The 16,212-nt window shown below is 44.8% G+C and overlaps 2 protein-coding genes across 2 annotated transcripts; one reads left to right on the plus strand and one right to left on the minus strand.

Moving 5' to 3' along the window:
• Positions 1–1,668: 1,668 nt before the first annotated feature.
• LOC119378749 (exodeoxyribonuclease) lies at positions 1,669–3,051 on the minus strand. The gene has a single exon (XM_037647786.2). The coding sequence runs from the start codon at positions 2,847–2,849 to the stop codon at positions 1,794–1,796; it is 1,056 nt and encodes a 351-aa protein (XP_037503714.1). The 5' UTR covers positions 2,850–3,051; the 3' UTR covers positions 1,669–1,793.
• A 31-nt stretch (positions 3,052–3,082) lies between these two features.
• On the plus strand, positions 3,083–15,769 carry LOC119378750 (programmed cell death 6-interacting protein; the record flags this gene model as incomplete). Its single annotated transcript, XM_037647787.2, has 10 exons — positions 3,083–3,385; positions 3,743–3,797; positions 4,392–4,455; positions 6,435–6,568; positions 7,353–7,503; positions 9,093–9,202; positions 13,161–13,500; positions 14,300–14,423; positions 15,049–15,226; positions 15,548–15,769. Coding segments are annotated over exons 1-10 (1,587 nt in total), but the record flags the coding sequence as incomplete, so codon positions are not given.
• Between the last annotated feature and the right edge of the window lie 443 nt (positions 15,770–16,212).

Below are 16,212 nucleotides of genomic sequence, written 5' to 3' on the forward strand. Positions count from 1 at the left end.
AAGCCAATGCTTTAAAGACTTGCATGCGATGACACACTACTTGTCGTAACTGCTTCGGTGCTGTCATTTCGTGTCTTCAGTGATAACGGCTGTAGCTTTTAGACCTTCTACAAGACACTGGGCTAGGCACACAGCGCAGGTTTCAAGGCGTCGCATAGGTAGTAGGCCTAGTTTGTAGCAGTGGGCAAGCTAGTTTAGGCCAGCCTTTCTGCAGGTAAATTTAGAATTCTTTCTGACCGGAATTTTCAGTTTTCTGATTGTATATTTAATGTTAATAGAGTAGTGAGCTCTCTCCCTGCATTGTAGGTGGAAAAAAAGCAGCTATATGCCAAAAATGCCAATTGTTTATGACATGCTTTGTTGACTAACATTTTAGTGCCAGCATACAAGGAGAAATGGGAGACATTGTCTGCTAGCAGCAGAATGTTACTCAAGTTCATATACAAACGTGCCCAATACATTGTTTCACTTTTCCGTCACGTATGAACACTTTTATATGAATGCCTATTGCCCCCCCCCCTTTGTCTGTGTGTGCAGGCGGGTAATGTTTGTGCTGAAAGGTGACGTGTTCGGCCAGTGGAATGCGGAGTGGACGTATTCCTGGGAGGAAGTGAAGGAGCCACCGACCGTCACAAGCCAGGGCATCAAGATCCTGCTCAAGGAGCCAAAGAAGAAGGCTCTCTTCGGCTCCAAGGAGACTGGGAAGATCATCCACATCAAGGACATGGACGTGGCCAGATTCATTGCGCAGAAGATCGAGGACGCGATGAAGAAGCCCCTGTAAACACCTAGTCTCCTCCCTCCCTGCGCCCTCGCCTTCCGCGGCCGAACCCTTCCAATTCACGGAATCGGCCAGAGCCCACAATCTTGTACTTTGTGAATCACCTGCTTATTATGAATGACTGTATTATTTAAACGAGTCAGCCTATCTGACTGCATTTAAGCGGTTTAACGTGATTTTCGAGCGGTGTGTGATCTCTTCGTGGTGTTTTCGGCAACTATTATGCCGTGCTTCTCTATGCTAGCCGGCTGTTTGCAAACGTTTTTATGCACATTGCAAAATGCGTTCTTGGGACGCACTATGCTATGCACCATGACGCCCCTGAGTGCCCTTAGCTTTACCTCGATTTCATTGTTCTGTGTGTACATATTGTTATACTTAATATTTTTGTGCAAATCAATAAAAATCTGCTATGCCATGTAAATAATCTGTTGCTCAGACTACATCATTAAATTCGAAAACTAGCTGTTTTGTGATTGAACACTTGTATACAACTGTTCGCTTGCCCTGTGCCCGCCTATGTCAGGACCAAACCAAAGCAGCCTATGCATCGTGTTGGGTAACAATGTGCAGAGCTACATATATTTGTGAACTGCTACGAGCTTCCTTTGTATTACTTATGGTTGATAACTTGATAATCTAGGGGAGACCTGCATGTAGCTGTGATTTGCAAATATAAACACGACCTACATTGGTGGTTTGAAGGGAAGTTCCTAACCTTGTTGTCAAGACAATGCCATTTTCCTGGCTAGTCCTTAGTTGTTGACTTTCATTTAAAAGAAAATCTTTGTTGAATTTTCATTTGAATAAAATATCCATTTGATGGTGAGTGTGTGTTGTATTCACTGATATCTTGCCCAAATGGCCATTTGTGAAAATAGCGCAGATGTCTTCTAGAAAGGGTTCTGTAGTTTTTATTTCTCTGGTTTAGGCTACGTTACAAAATTGAAGAAAAAAATGAACACAGATCAGTGGTCGCATGCGGCAACATGACAGGATATGAGTGGTGGCTTCAAATGTTCAGCAACAAAACAACTGGACAATGGTCACTACCCATCACCTCGCTGTGGATCAAGCTGTCACTAATGTTGCTCTCTAAGGCATTGGACAGAATGAAGTAGTCCAGCCTCCAGCCAACATTCTTCGCCCTTGCGTTCATCATGTAAGTCCAAAAGGTGTACGCTCCTTTCTTGTCCGGATAGAGGTGCCTGAACGAGTCCACGAATCCGGTGTCCAGCAGAGTCGTAAAGCCGTCGCGTTCCTCTTGGGTAAAGCCTGCATTCTTTTTGTTCGTTTTGGGGTTTGCGAGATCGATCCCTTGATGCGCGACGTTCATGTCGCCGCACAGAACGACCGGCTTTTTGGTCTCCAGTTCCTTCAAGTAGGCGCGAAAGTCTTTGTCCCACTCCATGCGGTAATCTAACCGCACTAACTTTTTCCCGGCGTTAGGAACGTAAACGGCGACGAGATAGAATTTCTCGAACTCTGCCGTTATCACCCTCCCTTCCTTATCGTGCTTTTCCACACCGATGCCGTACTTGACGTCCAGCGGTTTTATTTTCGACAAAAGCCCGACTCCAGAATAACCTTCCTGGTCCCCAGCTAAAAAGTACGAATGATAGCCGTCCACGTTCTTGATTTCCGTGGGCAACTTCGAATCGGAGCACTTGGTCTCCTGGATGGCAAAGACGTCGGGTTGCTCCTTCTTTAGGTATTCCAGTCCCTCTTTCCCAAGCCAGGCGCGCACTCCATTGACGTTCCAGGAGCATAGTTTCAAGTTCCACGGCTTTTTGGCAACGTCACCGCTGCCAGCTTGCTCGCCGGCTTCAGATTTGGGCTTCTTTGACGTTTCTTGCGCGTTGTTCGCAGCGGCGCTGTGTTCCGGTTCTGTCGCTTCCCCGTCTCCACCTCGCTTCCTCTTTGACGTCTTTTTGGCATCCGATTTTCCCATTGCGACAAATACACTTGCGCAGCGGTACAAATTTCTCGTTCTCTCTACCTCCGACGAGCACAGCAGAGAAGCGAAAGCCGCAAACGGGCGCGAAAAGGACGCCGTCATAGTTGCCATTTCAGTCACGTGGTTGGGAAAACGGAAGCCGTAATCGGAGAAACCCGCAATCCTCTAAACTGTTCCCACGTAACGGCGTGAAAAAGAGTGCAGTTTTAAAGTACGCTTCAGCACGCGTTCACGCGTTTACTCGGATCACTTTGTAGCCACTTCAGCGGACATTTTAGCCAAGTTTCAGCTGCTGTCAGCGTTCAGTCGCATTTCAAATTCATTCAGATGAGTCACCCGTGAAGGATAAGAAGAAAAGGAGTCACATGTAGCCAGGCCTGCGGATTGTTGGAATCAGACCAGCTACGGCAGAATAACCGTGAGAGGGGCTGGGCCAAGATGACGGCGAATTACTTGGCGGTTCCGCTGAAAAAGACCTCCGAGGTCGACATAATCAAACCATTGGCCAACGTAATATCTGCCTACTACTCCACCGCCGACGACCCGTCCAACTACAACGAAGCCCTGACGGAGCTGAACAAGCTTCGCATGAACGCAACATGGAGAACCCTCGACAAGCACGAAAGTTCGTTGGATATTATGTACAGGTACGAGGCCCTTTTCAGCATGTCGCTCGGCCTTTCGTGAACGCTTGCGTGTTATTGCTGCCAGAGGTTGTATGCTGAACCTTTAAGAAGTGTCGTTTGAGTGAATAAGCAGTGTTGACAGTGGTAGGTGGTACCCTGTGTTTATGACATCCGAACCAGATGATCGCATCGATCACGATCGTGTAGTGGTTTCAGGCTGGGTCACTTCTCCGCGTCCTTTAGCACGGTACGATTAACGAGTAATTCCGTGCTAAATTGACATCGATAGTTTGCAAAATTAGTCACTAGCGCTTTATGACAAGCATTGACCAGCCGTTGTAGCGTTCGTGATAAGTTGACAAGGGATTGTTTGCGCAGGTATTACGATCAGCTCACGTCGCTCGAATCCAAGGTTCCACCCAACGACATACAGGTAAAAATTGAATGGTTATTCTGGGATATTGCTGAGGTTGTTACAGACGTAGTGTTTTTCACGTTTGCGTAGTAGCCGCTGCTATCTGTAGCTGATGAGAATGTGACAGCAAATGTGTTTGTCAACGCCCTTCATCGAGCATGCTTTCTGCTAAGCAAAGAATGTGACATAAATAAAAATATAAAGGCAGTGTACCCAAGGTATTTCTGTTTAACGTATCTTAAATGCCTTCACACTGGTTTAGGATATGTGCACGCGCTTTCACTCCCAGCAAATTTTGTGTCGTTAATAAAGAAGGAAAAACTATCCTCAGTCACAAACGAAGCACATATGATAGGAACAAAGTGCAGACTACCAACCTTTTTACTTTTTTTTGAGAAGTGACTGTGTGTGTGGCATTAAGTGACATGAGTCAATTTAATGATACAAAGTGAAAGCAGGAAACAAACCTTTTTTTGTGTGTGTGTATGTGTGTGTAATACAAAGCTTGATCGAGACAACATGAAATGCACGACAGTGCAATTCATCACAAGGAACCAGCTGCAACATCTTTAGAATGATGCAATTAATTTGTGTTCTTTCGTAACATTTCAGATACCATTCAAATGGAAGGATGCATTTGACAAGGGTGGATTCTTTAGTGGAACAGCCAGTTTAAGTAAGAATCACATTTGGGGAACTATGTTCACAATGCCCATGCTATCAAGTACTTCAGTAATATAAAAAATGCTACATGTCATCTTCAAGCATGCTTAACTTCAGTCTTGTATTTGAAGTGTAGTGCTTTGATAGCATTCGGAAAGCTCCATTTCAAATCGAGCCCAGTGATGATCGAAAGTGTATGCATGAAAGCAGTACAGTAATCATCAGTAGCATTCTAACATTACAGCATCTAGCACTTGCTTGATAAATGTTGTATCTGTAAGCATTTACCATAATTGTAAAGCATCACGGCTGTTCACTTTCTGCTTGGCAATGTGTTTGCTCCCGCATGCGTGTTGTACCAGATATTAAACACCAAATGAAAGTGAGTCTCCTATACTGGTGAAACCACGTAATCAAGCAGAATGGGACACCTTTAAGAATGCTCCGTGTGCTAGCAAGTGTGTTCAGTTGTGTGGCGAGTCTTCCACAATTCTGATGGTTTCTTAAAGAACTTTTTGTTCATGCAACCCAGTGCAGTAAGACAGTTGGCACATTTTCACAACACTGGCAAAACGTTATCGAGTCACCATTTAGTCGAACATGCATGCAGATAAATAAAGAAGCACTTTATTGACGACTATGCTGCATATATAAATTGTGACGAACATCGATTGGGGGTTTCTGCTGGGACGTTTTTGTTCCCGTTTGTGCTGCTCTCACTGCTGCACTGCTGCCCTCAAACACACAGCGCAGGAACTAAATGTGCTCCATGACTGACTCGGCAGTTGTTACACTTCGACGGGGCATTTGTCTTACTATGGCGCCATGAAATTTAAGCTAGTGGCGAACTTTGCATCTGAGCTCTGAACAGTTTTGCAGATGCAAGCAGACGGTGAAAGCCAAGTTATAAAAGATAATGCAAGCTATGCATTTTCTGTTGTAGGCCAATGCAAACTTGGGCATGAATGTAACAGGTGCCTAAAAAAAAAGATAACGCCAGTTCCGCACAGTGAAAGTTGTCGAAACGGCGACATGCTCTTGTGCCAACTATCACCTCTTCAGCCAACGCCACCTAGAAGTACCGCTTCGTACTTCTAGGTGGTGTTACTCCATCTATGGGTGTATCTGGGAACCGGAGTGTGACATGCAACGCAGACACTCGTCTGTCATCAGGCCTAGCCTTAGAACAGTTCCACTGTTGAAATGTGATGTGCCGTACTTATTACCAAATCGGTCTATTATATGGAAGGAACCAATTAGTTCTCCACATCGTTTGAGAGCAGCATTGTTGCTACGTGCAAGTGTGTAGCAATGTGAGCACCTTTTATCTTAGACTTTATTTTCGTCACGAAAGAGCCACACGAGAGACTGAGTAAGAGTGTGGCATGCAGTTTAATTTGGCACTTTGTAAATGTGGTCGAAAGCATACATTGCTTTAAATATCTGGTCTAACTGCAATAATTGAGCACTGAGGTAATTACTGACTGCACTCTAAGAATAAAAGATACTGAACAGGACTGCCATTATCATTCATTCTGCATATTCCCTGTAAAAAATTGTTATAAGCTAATAAAAGCAAACAATGGGTGACTGAAATGTATTGTGCTAAATACCTAATCAGGAAACAAGTCTCTAAACTGCTGGCGTTCTTTATGTAAACATTGTAGTCACCATAAAGCTTATGGAAAATATTCTGTGTACAAAGTTGTGTTAGAAAACAATGCTGGCCTTTAGATATATAATGCTCACTTTGTAAAGAAAAGTAAAAATTCTCACCTGTAAATATGTACCATGTCTTAATTGTCTTGTCAGGTGCCACAATACATTCTTGCCTTGTTTCCAAGTCTAGTATTCCTGCATTGGTCTATATTTCCATGTATTTGTTTAGAAATGAAAGGGTTGAGGTGAGAAGCATGCTGCAGTTGCCTGTGAACTTATTTCCACTCAACGTTTCAAGCTTTGTTTGTTTTGCTCTTTCCTTTGCAACACCAGCACTCTCTTCTCTTAGCTATGAAAAGCTTTGCATCCTCTTCAACATCGCTGCAATGCAATCTCAGATTGCAGCAGGCATGGGTGCAGACATTAGTGATGACGAAGGACTGAAGACTTGCGCAAAGTACTTTCAGGTGAATGCGTCTTTTGATTTTGGGATCTTCAGTCATTTGCATTGTTGCGAGTATCCATATTTCCAGTTTAATTTTGAAAGACAAAAAAATGTTTGTTGTTCTTTAAGTCCGTTACTTCAATTGCAAGGTGTGCGTTATGGTGGCCACTAAAGAAGACTAAATGTCCGTCGCGGTGGAGGAGTGGTTATGGTGCTCGGAGGCCGACTCGAAGGTCGCGGGTTTGATCCCGGCCATGGTGGTCGCAGTTCGATATATCCGAAATGCTAGAGGCCTGTGTACTGTGCGATGTCAAGGCACATTAAAGAACACCAGATGGTCGAAATTTCCTGAGCCCTCCACTATGGCGTGCCACAAAGCCATATCGTGGTTTTGGGACGTAAAACCCCAGATATTATTGTTATTGAAGAAAACAGAATGCAAAACTGCTTGTGAGCTGATATTTCAATGCATGACAAAAAACCCCAGAAGAGCAAATTATCAGTACACACAGAGCACACCAGTATAAAATCAAAGGATCATGTTTTGATAAACTCTCGTCCTCCGTGATACCTGCCTCACTAACTGTGGCATGCCATCATTGAGCACGAAGTCACAAGCTCAGTTTCTTATTGTAAATATGCACTTAGAAGACATAATGCAAGTACCCTCGTGTACCAAGTTTTTGAAGCGTGTTAAATCTTAGGTGGCTGGCAGTATTCTAGAGCTTTTTACTACAGCAGTTCCAAAATCTAATTGTTGCTTTGGATCGTTCAATCGGTCTTTCGCTCTGTGATTTGTTTTGCAGCAAGCCAGCGGGATCTTCCAGCAGATGAAGCACTGTGCACCCAATGTTCATCACGACCTGACTCCCGACCTTGAAGCTGACACGGTGTCTGCCCTGCAGGCATTGATGTTAGCGCAAGCACAGGAAAGCTTCTTCCGCAAGGCAACTGCTGGTACGTGCCCCGGTTAAACTACTTTTAACACGAAAGTGTTGTATGCCGGGGTCCACCACGGCTCCACTGACGTATTTCCGTCACGGATATGATGTTGTAAAATTTGGAGACAAACAGCAGATGGCAAAGAAAAACTAGAAGGAAAAGTTCGGGAACGGGGATCGAACTTATGACCCCTCGTTCCGCAGCCTGTGGTGCGAAATGATTCGGCCACAGACAGCACGTCCTTCGCCATGCCAATGGCGAGCTATTTATATACACCATTTGCCGGTGGCGGTACTCAGATTGGTGGTACACCAGCGTGTTTTCGTTATCACTAGCGAGACGGCGCGAAGGGCTCGAAGAGCACGCTTTAAAGGTCGTCGCCCCACGTGTTCCGATGAGCACGCTCCTCTACAGGGCGTGGTCGCTCATGCGCGCGCTTATCTTGTGATCGCCGTGGTTTGTATGCCTTGTGCTTTTACCGCAAGTTTGTGTTGAAAGCACGAAGGTCACTTCGATCACTGCAGCGGCCGCTTTCGCGAAAGGAGCGCGCTGCTCACACAGAAGTAAGTTACAACTGTGACAGTTGGTTCGCGCTCATCCTGTGTACTTTCGTTCCATGCGTCATTTTCGCTTCAGCAGCGCGATGCAAGTTTCGAGCTGCTTGCCGTTCTGCTTGAACATTACAATTTGTAGCTATAGCATTCACTCCTTCGCCCTTGGGGCGAAAGAATGCACAACAAACGCTCAACCACGTCTGTGAAGACATGTTTCTCTTTCGTGTTATATTGATTCCTATGACAGAGGGATCAGCCATGTTTTTTTTTTCTTTTCATCCCTATAAATTCCTTTACTCTTGTTGTTTTTGCAATGACAGTGCAGGGTAGTGTGCAAATGAGAGATTAGCCATGTTCAAATCATAACTGCTGAAATGCTGCCTAGCTTGCATTGGTGCTATGGTTATCATGAACCTCATTGCGATATTGTTAAGATAACTTGAGTCTCTGATGCCTGAGCAGTATGCTCATACTGACGTAGAGTGTGGATCTCGTGTTGCACCAGTGTTTGCAGACATACATCAAAGCTATGTGCAACATTGATGTAGCGAGGGGAAGGAGCAATGAAGGTTTGAACCCCCTCTATCCCAAACAAACTCTTTAACGCCTGTTGTATGCATGCATGTATGTGTATGTATGTATGTGTGTGTGTATTAAGGCACAAAGAGAGAGCTGAAAATGTAAATATTCCCCTCCACCCTGAAGTAATATCCTAGCTATGCCCCTGCTGTGCAACTAAAGTAGACTTTGTTGCCAAGTGTTATGTATAGCTATGTTGGTAGGTCATCCAATTACATAATTGAATGTGCTTGAAGAAAACTTCGAGGTTGATAAATAATAAAAATGTCGTAGACTTCACTTAAAGAAATACTACAAGAGCAATGTCCAGCATAAGGAAGGCAGGAGTTAGCATCTCCTCCGGTATGCATGTGATCGGATGGTCACCGCTGATGTTGACCTGGCTTATAACTTCAAGTGAGGTTTCCTATGCCTGTGCCTGTTATGGCAGAGGCGATTCGTATATTTCCTCATGCTTTGGGTTCTTTGCAGATAAAATGAAAGACATGATCATCGCAAAAGTAGCATCACAGTGTGAAGAGCTGTACGGTGATGCAGCCAAACAGATGGGAAGAGATTCTCTCAAGAGCATATGGGATAGGGTGAGTCATCATATTATTCTGGTGATTTGCTTCTTTCTGCGTAAAAAACCTCACAGGGAAGGCTAAATTTAAGTTCTGTATGGCATTCATTGCTTTGTAGCTTGTTGCTTGAAATTTCATTAAAACTTGGCGGTAGCTTCTCATAAAAAATGCTTCATTTTTCATGTTAGCGCTGCTCTTCCCGCATACTATTTGCTTCCGTGCTCTTTAATAAAGGTTGCTGTGATTGCCATCACGTCAACCTGTTCACCTAGTTAGCGGTTAAAGGGGTACTGACACAAAAATATTACATCTTGCTTATTTCTGTTGCAATAAGTAGCTAATGACCCACTTATCACAGCTGGAAACCTCGTTTGCTTGTACATACAATAGTTATTTAGAGACATTTCGTAGCTCCCAGCCGTAGTTTTGATTTCAGAGAAAACCAAGAGAGGCAGGATCAGGTTGGTTTTTCCCCTAAGCACAGCTGGTCATGTGACCAAACAAAACGGACACGCATGTCATGCTGATAACTGCGATGGAGAGCACTCGCAAGGAGCGTGGCAGCTGACACAAACTCGTGATGTAGGTGGATGTTGGTTTTTTACAATCCAAGTTGATGTCGATGTCGCGAGGTGCTCCATATCGCTCTCAGTTACGCAGCATACACTTTGAAATTGACCTTAAATATGTTCTAGGCCATATTTGCCATTCCTATTTCATCAATCATGTATGTGGGTCCACACAATACTCTCTCACAAATTCTCGTTTTCAAAATTTCAGTGCTCCTTTAAAGAGAACAAAGAATAACATATAGTATTTGCAGTGCTTTCACAAAGAATAAATTGCAAGCTGCATTGCTCAGGTGCAATGCAGTGAAACCTCAAGAAAATGCACGTCAAAAATGTATCTGAAGTAAGCAGCGTAAAAAATGATTGCATACTGAATTTCGGTCCACTAGAAAAGTGAACAACCAGCTGGTTCATAAAAACAAAAATCGAACTGAGACGAAGCACACAACAAATAAATTGCCATTTAGTGCGAAGCAGAAACTGCTCAGGAGACGGTGCATGCAAAAAACATCTGGTGTTGACGTCGTAAATGCTTGTGCGTAAAGCTCATACACACAGAAAAAAAAAGGACGCAGTTGTCCTTTCTCTTATGACAATAGCAGGGGAACAATGAGATAGCACTGTGCACTATTTCATTTCAAGAAAGAAATTTTCAATTATAATAAAGTGACTGCTGTTATAATGCAGCATCGTATTTACTAGATTTTAACGCATTCTTTATACAGTAAAAGCTCGTTAATTCGGATTTCACGGGACCGGAAAAAATGTCCGAATTAACCGAATGCCGAATTAACGAATGAACAGGAAAAACAACATTAAAATCAAGTTGAAGAAGCGTACCTTTATTTGCTGAAGTATTTTGTAATGGTCGTCTGCGTTTTCACGCAGATTCCGGCTTACATTACAATTTTTCTTAACTTTTCCAAATGGCCAACAGCACGCAAACTGTCGGAAGTGCTCAGGCAAACGCCCTCTAATATCAAAAGCGCCTCCGAGACTTCCCGTGAGGTGCGATGAGGTCGCGACATCATTAACAATTTCTTGATCGGGCAGGAGATCGCGATGTAGTCCTGAAGGGTCATATCTGTGGGAAGGACAGCATCGAAGGTCGGGCAGTCACCGTCGGTGGACTCGGCTGACACCTCGTCGATGCCACCGTCGGCTACTGCCGCATGCTCGGGCCTCACATGTAAACACGGTCACAACGGGAAAAAACAAGAACTCCGCAAGAAGAGACGGCGCCGACACAACACAAGGGAAAATGGCGTCGGAGGCGCAGTGGAGCGAAGAAAGAAGACGCCGACGTTCGGTGACGCCGCGATCGCCCCCACTAGTTGATGACGATGGCAATGTCACTCAAGTTTCGGTTTCGCCCCAGTGGTGCCAGCGCTGCTTTACCACACATTTGTGTAGCGGCAGACGTCAGAATTTGTCCGAATTAAGCGGTGCGGAGCCCAATTCTGACGAATTAACGAAGGTATGGTCCCATTGATTAACATGCACTTCGGCCGGGACCAATAGAGCCGTCCGAATTATCCGAATTTCCGAATTAACGGGTGTCGAATTAACGAGCTTTTACTGTAATAACATGTGCCATGCTCATCGTCATTCGAATGGCTGGCAATGTGTACATTTGAAGGCTGAGTGCTCCATACCATGTTTTCGCCCATAGCCTGCAAATTGTCAAGTCCCACATTTAAAGAAATTGATGCTTCCTGGTAAATGTCCTTCATTTACGACTGCACTTGGTCACGCATAAATCTTGGTTCATATTTGGCACACATAACAAATGCAAGTCTGCCTGGACAGGGTAAAAGAACCCACATTGAGGAACACATGAATGTAAGATGAATAATCAATCGTGCATATGTTTGGCGAGCAAGGCGAGCGTATGTTTGATGAACAGGCGAAATTTCATGAACTCATTATGCTTGTGAAGTGTATTTGCAATACATCACACTTTTCTCTCTTTGAAGAAGACTGGTTTTCAAAGCAATGTGCAGAGATAAAATCTAGAGCATAAAGTGTCTATGCTTTCATACAATTTAATTCTGGTTACAATTTAATTCTTTCCAGAGGTGTTCTCCTCTGTTCATATAATCTCAAAGTGAAGTTTCACCATTCAGGTTAAATGCACTCCTGAGTTCCACATGAAAAGGATTAATGCATCATTATTCGAACAGTACATTGCATTTGTATCTTTTATGTTAAAAAAAAAAATAAAAGGGAATCGTTCAAGAAAAATTTCTTAAGCTGAAATGAAACGTTGTCTCCACACTTGGGAATCCAGTTTTCAAGAACCGTTCATCACTTCCTTGATCTTATAATTTATGAAATATGAATTTACCTTCTCCTTTTCTCTTTTTTAAAGAAGGGAACAGTTTGTCTAGCCTTATGAATACTACCGTATTTCCTCGATTCTACCGCGCCCTCGATTGTAACGCGCACCCGTTTTCGGCGACCAAAAAAAAAAAAAAAGTAATACATCGATTGTAATGCGCACCCATTTTTTCGTGAGAGAAAAGAACAAAAAAGTCCGCAGGAGTCAAAGTTTGCACATTCAGAAGAACAAGTATTTGGGTTTTAAAGAACTAAAGTTTCAAAAAAGTAAAACACAGTCAAAAAGCGGGCCTTGCCGCTAAAACTGTCACCACTACGGCGGCGATACGAGTCGCGCAATGGATCAGTCCTTGTCGCTGTCGGACAACTCCTTGTCGCTGTCGATTTCGGGGAACCGGCCCTGCCTTGGTCCACTGAAACCTTTTCGTGAAGCTTTGCTGTAAAAAATCTTCTGCTTCTATTTGCGCCAGTCTCACACGCACGTTGCGGGAACTCCAAACGACCGCGATGCGGCCCGATTTCCGCCCGTCTCGGCACATGTAATAACTATTCTTTTAAATGCTGCAACGTGGTGCACTCGTCGAGTATTTGGAGTCGGCACTTCCATGCCGTGGATGCGAACGCAGAACGGGATGACAATCTCCTCAGCACACGTACGAACTGAAACGATAATGGCAGAAATGGCCAAGGCGCGTAGGAGGCGGCCATTTTGAAATGCCGATGGCAATACGATAACCGAGTTTCTCTTTTTTTTTTTCGGTACTCGATTCTAACGCGCATGCGATTTTTGGACTCGTTTTACCGGAAAAAAGGTGTGCGTTAGATTCGAGTAAATACGGTAACTCCAAGGGCTCATTCACACAGACAACCCGTAGAGCTGGCGCAACAAAGTTAGTTGCTAGTATACCTATCGCAAATACCTAGTCCAAACGACCAACTATCGCATGTGACCTCTAAACCTCTAAATTGCCATTGTGAATGAGCCCTAACGCCTCTTTGACTTTTATGTGCTCACTGTTTGGTGTTGTGGCTAGGCCTAAATCAATGTATTGTTGTTTTTCCAAAAGGAATGGCTTCCGATAGTGGTCAGCAAACAGGCAGCGTTCGGCGCCATAGCACAGTACCACCAGGCACTGTTGTGCCACGCAAACAAGAACGTTGGCGAAGAGTTGGCAAGGCTACAGCATGCCATGGACCTGATGAAGACCTCCGAAGCACAGGCTGGGCCGTCGTTCTCGTTTCGCGACGAGGTCAGAAAGATCTCCCTCTTGTACGAGGATGTCAAGAAGGACAACGACTTCATCTACCATGCCCGCGTGCCTGAGATCAGGAGCCTGTCGGCCATTGGCAAAGCTGTGCTAGCCAAGCCTCTGCCGGTCCCCGAGAAGTTCAGCACTTCCGGTCAAGGTGTGTTGATTGATCAATTGGCAAGTGTTGGTCTTTAGTTCCTAACAGGGGGACCCACTTGAAAAGGGTGAAACATAATTTGGGGACATCTGTTCAACTTCTACAGGTTACGTAACATAGGCGTTGAATAGCTGTCATTATCACTTCTTTTATCACATTGCTGATATACTTAGTGTGCAGTAATGAGCGAAAACTAACAGAGCCCAGCGAGTGAGTGCCCAAGAATACGACAGTGCCACGTGGTGCCAGGCTGCTTAATCCCGCCTGACTTCAATAGTGGCTTGCTGTTCATCTCGGCACTTGTATTATTCGTTGGCATCTCTGTTTGCCATGTCCAACACGAGTGTGCAGTCGACACGGGAATTCTGCACGAGCCACGGCTGTGTTCGTTGTGGCTAATGCAGCTTTGCAGCTATTGGGGCAGCGTTTGTCATCGACAGGCCGCCTCGGCTCATGCATCATTTCCGTATTGATAGCATGCACATGTTGAACATGGCGACAAATAACAATGGACGCAGATGCACAGCGCACTGGTACTGTCGCGCGACCTTGAGTTATGCCAGTTATGCAAGATCTCCTGGAAGTGAAAGTGTCGTTGAAAATAATCATTTGAGAATATGACTCATTTTCTTTGGCCACTTAGGGAATAAAGTCGGTTATTTCATTGTTCGTACGATATCTCCGACTCCCGATTGTATTCGGACTCTCTTAGGTGATCACTGTCAAGTCGAGTTATCGGTTACCAGTTGTACTTGAAGCTGCGTGTTTTCACTCACTTGGCTCAATTCTTTTTTCTCAGATCTTTTTGGTGCCTTGCTGCCAGTGTCTGTCAGTCAGGCCGTGCAAAAGTTCGAAGTCCGGAAGACTGAGATTGTGAATGGGGAGATTGCCCGGCTAAGGCAGCAGACTCAGTTCCTGAATGGGTACGTCATTTGCCGTTCTTTACAGTGTGTCGGGCTGTGTGTTGAGTGCTTCGTGTTTTGCAGTTATTAATAAAATTGAGCATTATGCTGCAGGTTACTGTAACTCCCACACTCGAATGTGACCAGCAAACTGCTACTCCGATTATGTTCCAGTCATGTGGCAGCCACCTTGTGTAGGATTAGGTGTTGGCTGGAGCAACAGAGCAAACTTTCACATGCAAGCTAAGTGTGCATGCACATGTATACTGTCACATGGTTGTGGTAATGAAGAATAGCCAAACTATTGAAGATTGAACTCTTTATTGGGTGAACTTGTGCCTAGCAAAACGGAACACTTAACAGTACCACAATAGCAACGGGCAGGGTTGTCGGTTGTCAGAAGTCTTATCTGCGAGTGTCCTATTATACATGCGTCATTCAGCATTATCACTACTGCTCGCGTAAGTCCCAGAATGTGCTCAATTATTAGCGTTGCGCAAGTCGAAAGGTTCCGACACAGGTGCCAATTGCACCAAGCGAGAAGAGACATAACACAGCCACAGTGAAAAGGAGAAACAAGTATGCATGTCAGTGCGAACCCTTTTGGCTATGGTGACCTGCACTGCTTGCCATGCTTTGTGCGCAGGGTGCTAGCATCTATGAACCTGCCAGCTGCCTTGGAAGACACGACTGGCAACAGCCTTCCTCCCAGCATTCGGGACAAGGCTGAAGCCGTCAGGGCCAAAGGTGGCATCCAGGCCATTCGGAAGCTGATCAGTGACCTCCCTGTGCTGCTCGAGAGGAATCGCGAAATTCTCAACGAGGTAAGCAAGCCTACCTGCCTGCTTCACTGTTGCAGAAAAATATGAAGTTTAGGAGAAAGTTGGCCTGAGTTTTGCTTGCAGTAGTAGAGAATGGTGTTCTGGTATCGTAGCACTGCTTGTGCATTAAAACATATAAACTGGACTCTTCGACTTAGCTCATATTACTTTTGGTACGCAAAATGAGACATTTTGTTCTGGATGACTTCAGCTGGTCCACAGTAGCAGGCGTAGATTATATGTGCATGTACTAAGCTCATCCACGGAATACTGCATTTCCAGTGATCTCAAAACTTTGTTTCTTTGGCACTGTTGTCCTTGTAGGGTGAGCGACTTCTGAAGGAAGAAGAAGAGTCCGACCGAGAGCTGCGAGCGCAGTTTCGGGAGCGATGGACACGCAGTCCTTCGGAGAAACTCAACGAACCTCTGCGAAACAGCCTGGCCAAGTACAAGGAGATCATGCGTGTGGCTACCGAGGCAGACAAGACGGTGCAGGAGAAGTTTCAAAAGCACCAGCGCCACATTGAGCTGCTCAGCGCATCAGATGTAAGTGGCCTCTTGGTGTAGAGGTGTGCTTTTCTAGAAACACTTAAAGGGGCCCTGCGACACTTTTCCCAGTAATCATCGAATGACTTCCTTCAAGGAGTTTATTGCCTCACGAATCGACTGCCACAAAAAATTTTAGAATCCATCAAGTATGAGCAGAATTACAGAGATTTGTCGCACGCTTTAAGCGCTTGCTGTCTTCTTTTGTACCAGCGAGCGTGCTGAAAGCTACACAGGGCGGGGATGACAAGGGGGCAAAAAGCTACAACCGTTCGTCATCGCGCGTCATGACCGTGAGCACTTTCTTTTCCTTTTTTTTTTTTTTTTTTTTGCCTTCGAATGCCCGGCTTCCTTAGGTGTGATGCCGAGCGAGCACTCGGGCAATAAGCGAGGGAGTAACAAATCGGTCACCTTATGAAAGATTCTAAGCCAGAAAGCCTTCA

The sequence above is a fragment of the Rhipicephalus sanguineus genome, unplaced genomic scaffold (assembly GCF_013339695.2).
Source record: "Rhipicephalus sanguineus isolate Rsan-2018 unplaced genomic scaffold, BIME_Rsan_1.4 Seq9567, whole genome shotgun sequence".
NCBI classification, from domain to species: Eukaryota; Metazoa; Arthropoda; class Arachnida; order Ixodida; family Ixodidae; genus Rhipicephalus; species Rhipicephalus sanguineus.

Bases quoted from the DNA above. Each gene is read 5' to 3' on its own strand.
- LOC119378749 (XM_037647786.2), bottom strand. From the start codon at position 2,849: ATGGCAACTATGACGGCGTCCTTTTCGCGCCCGTTTGCGGCTTTCGCT.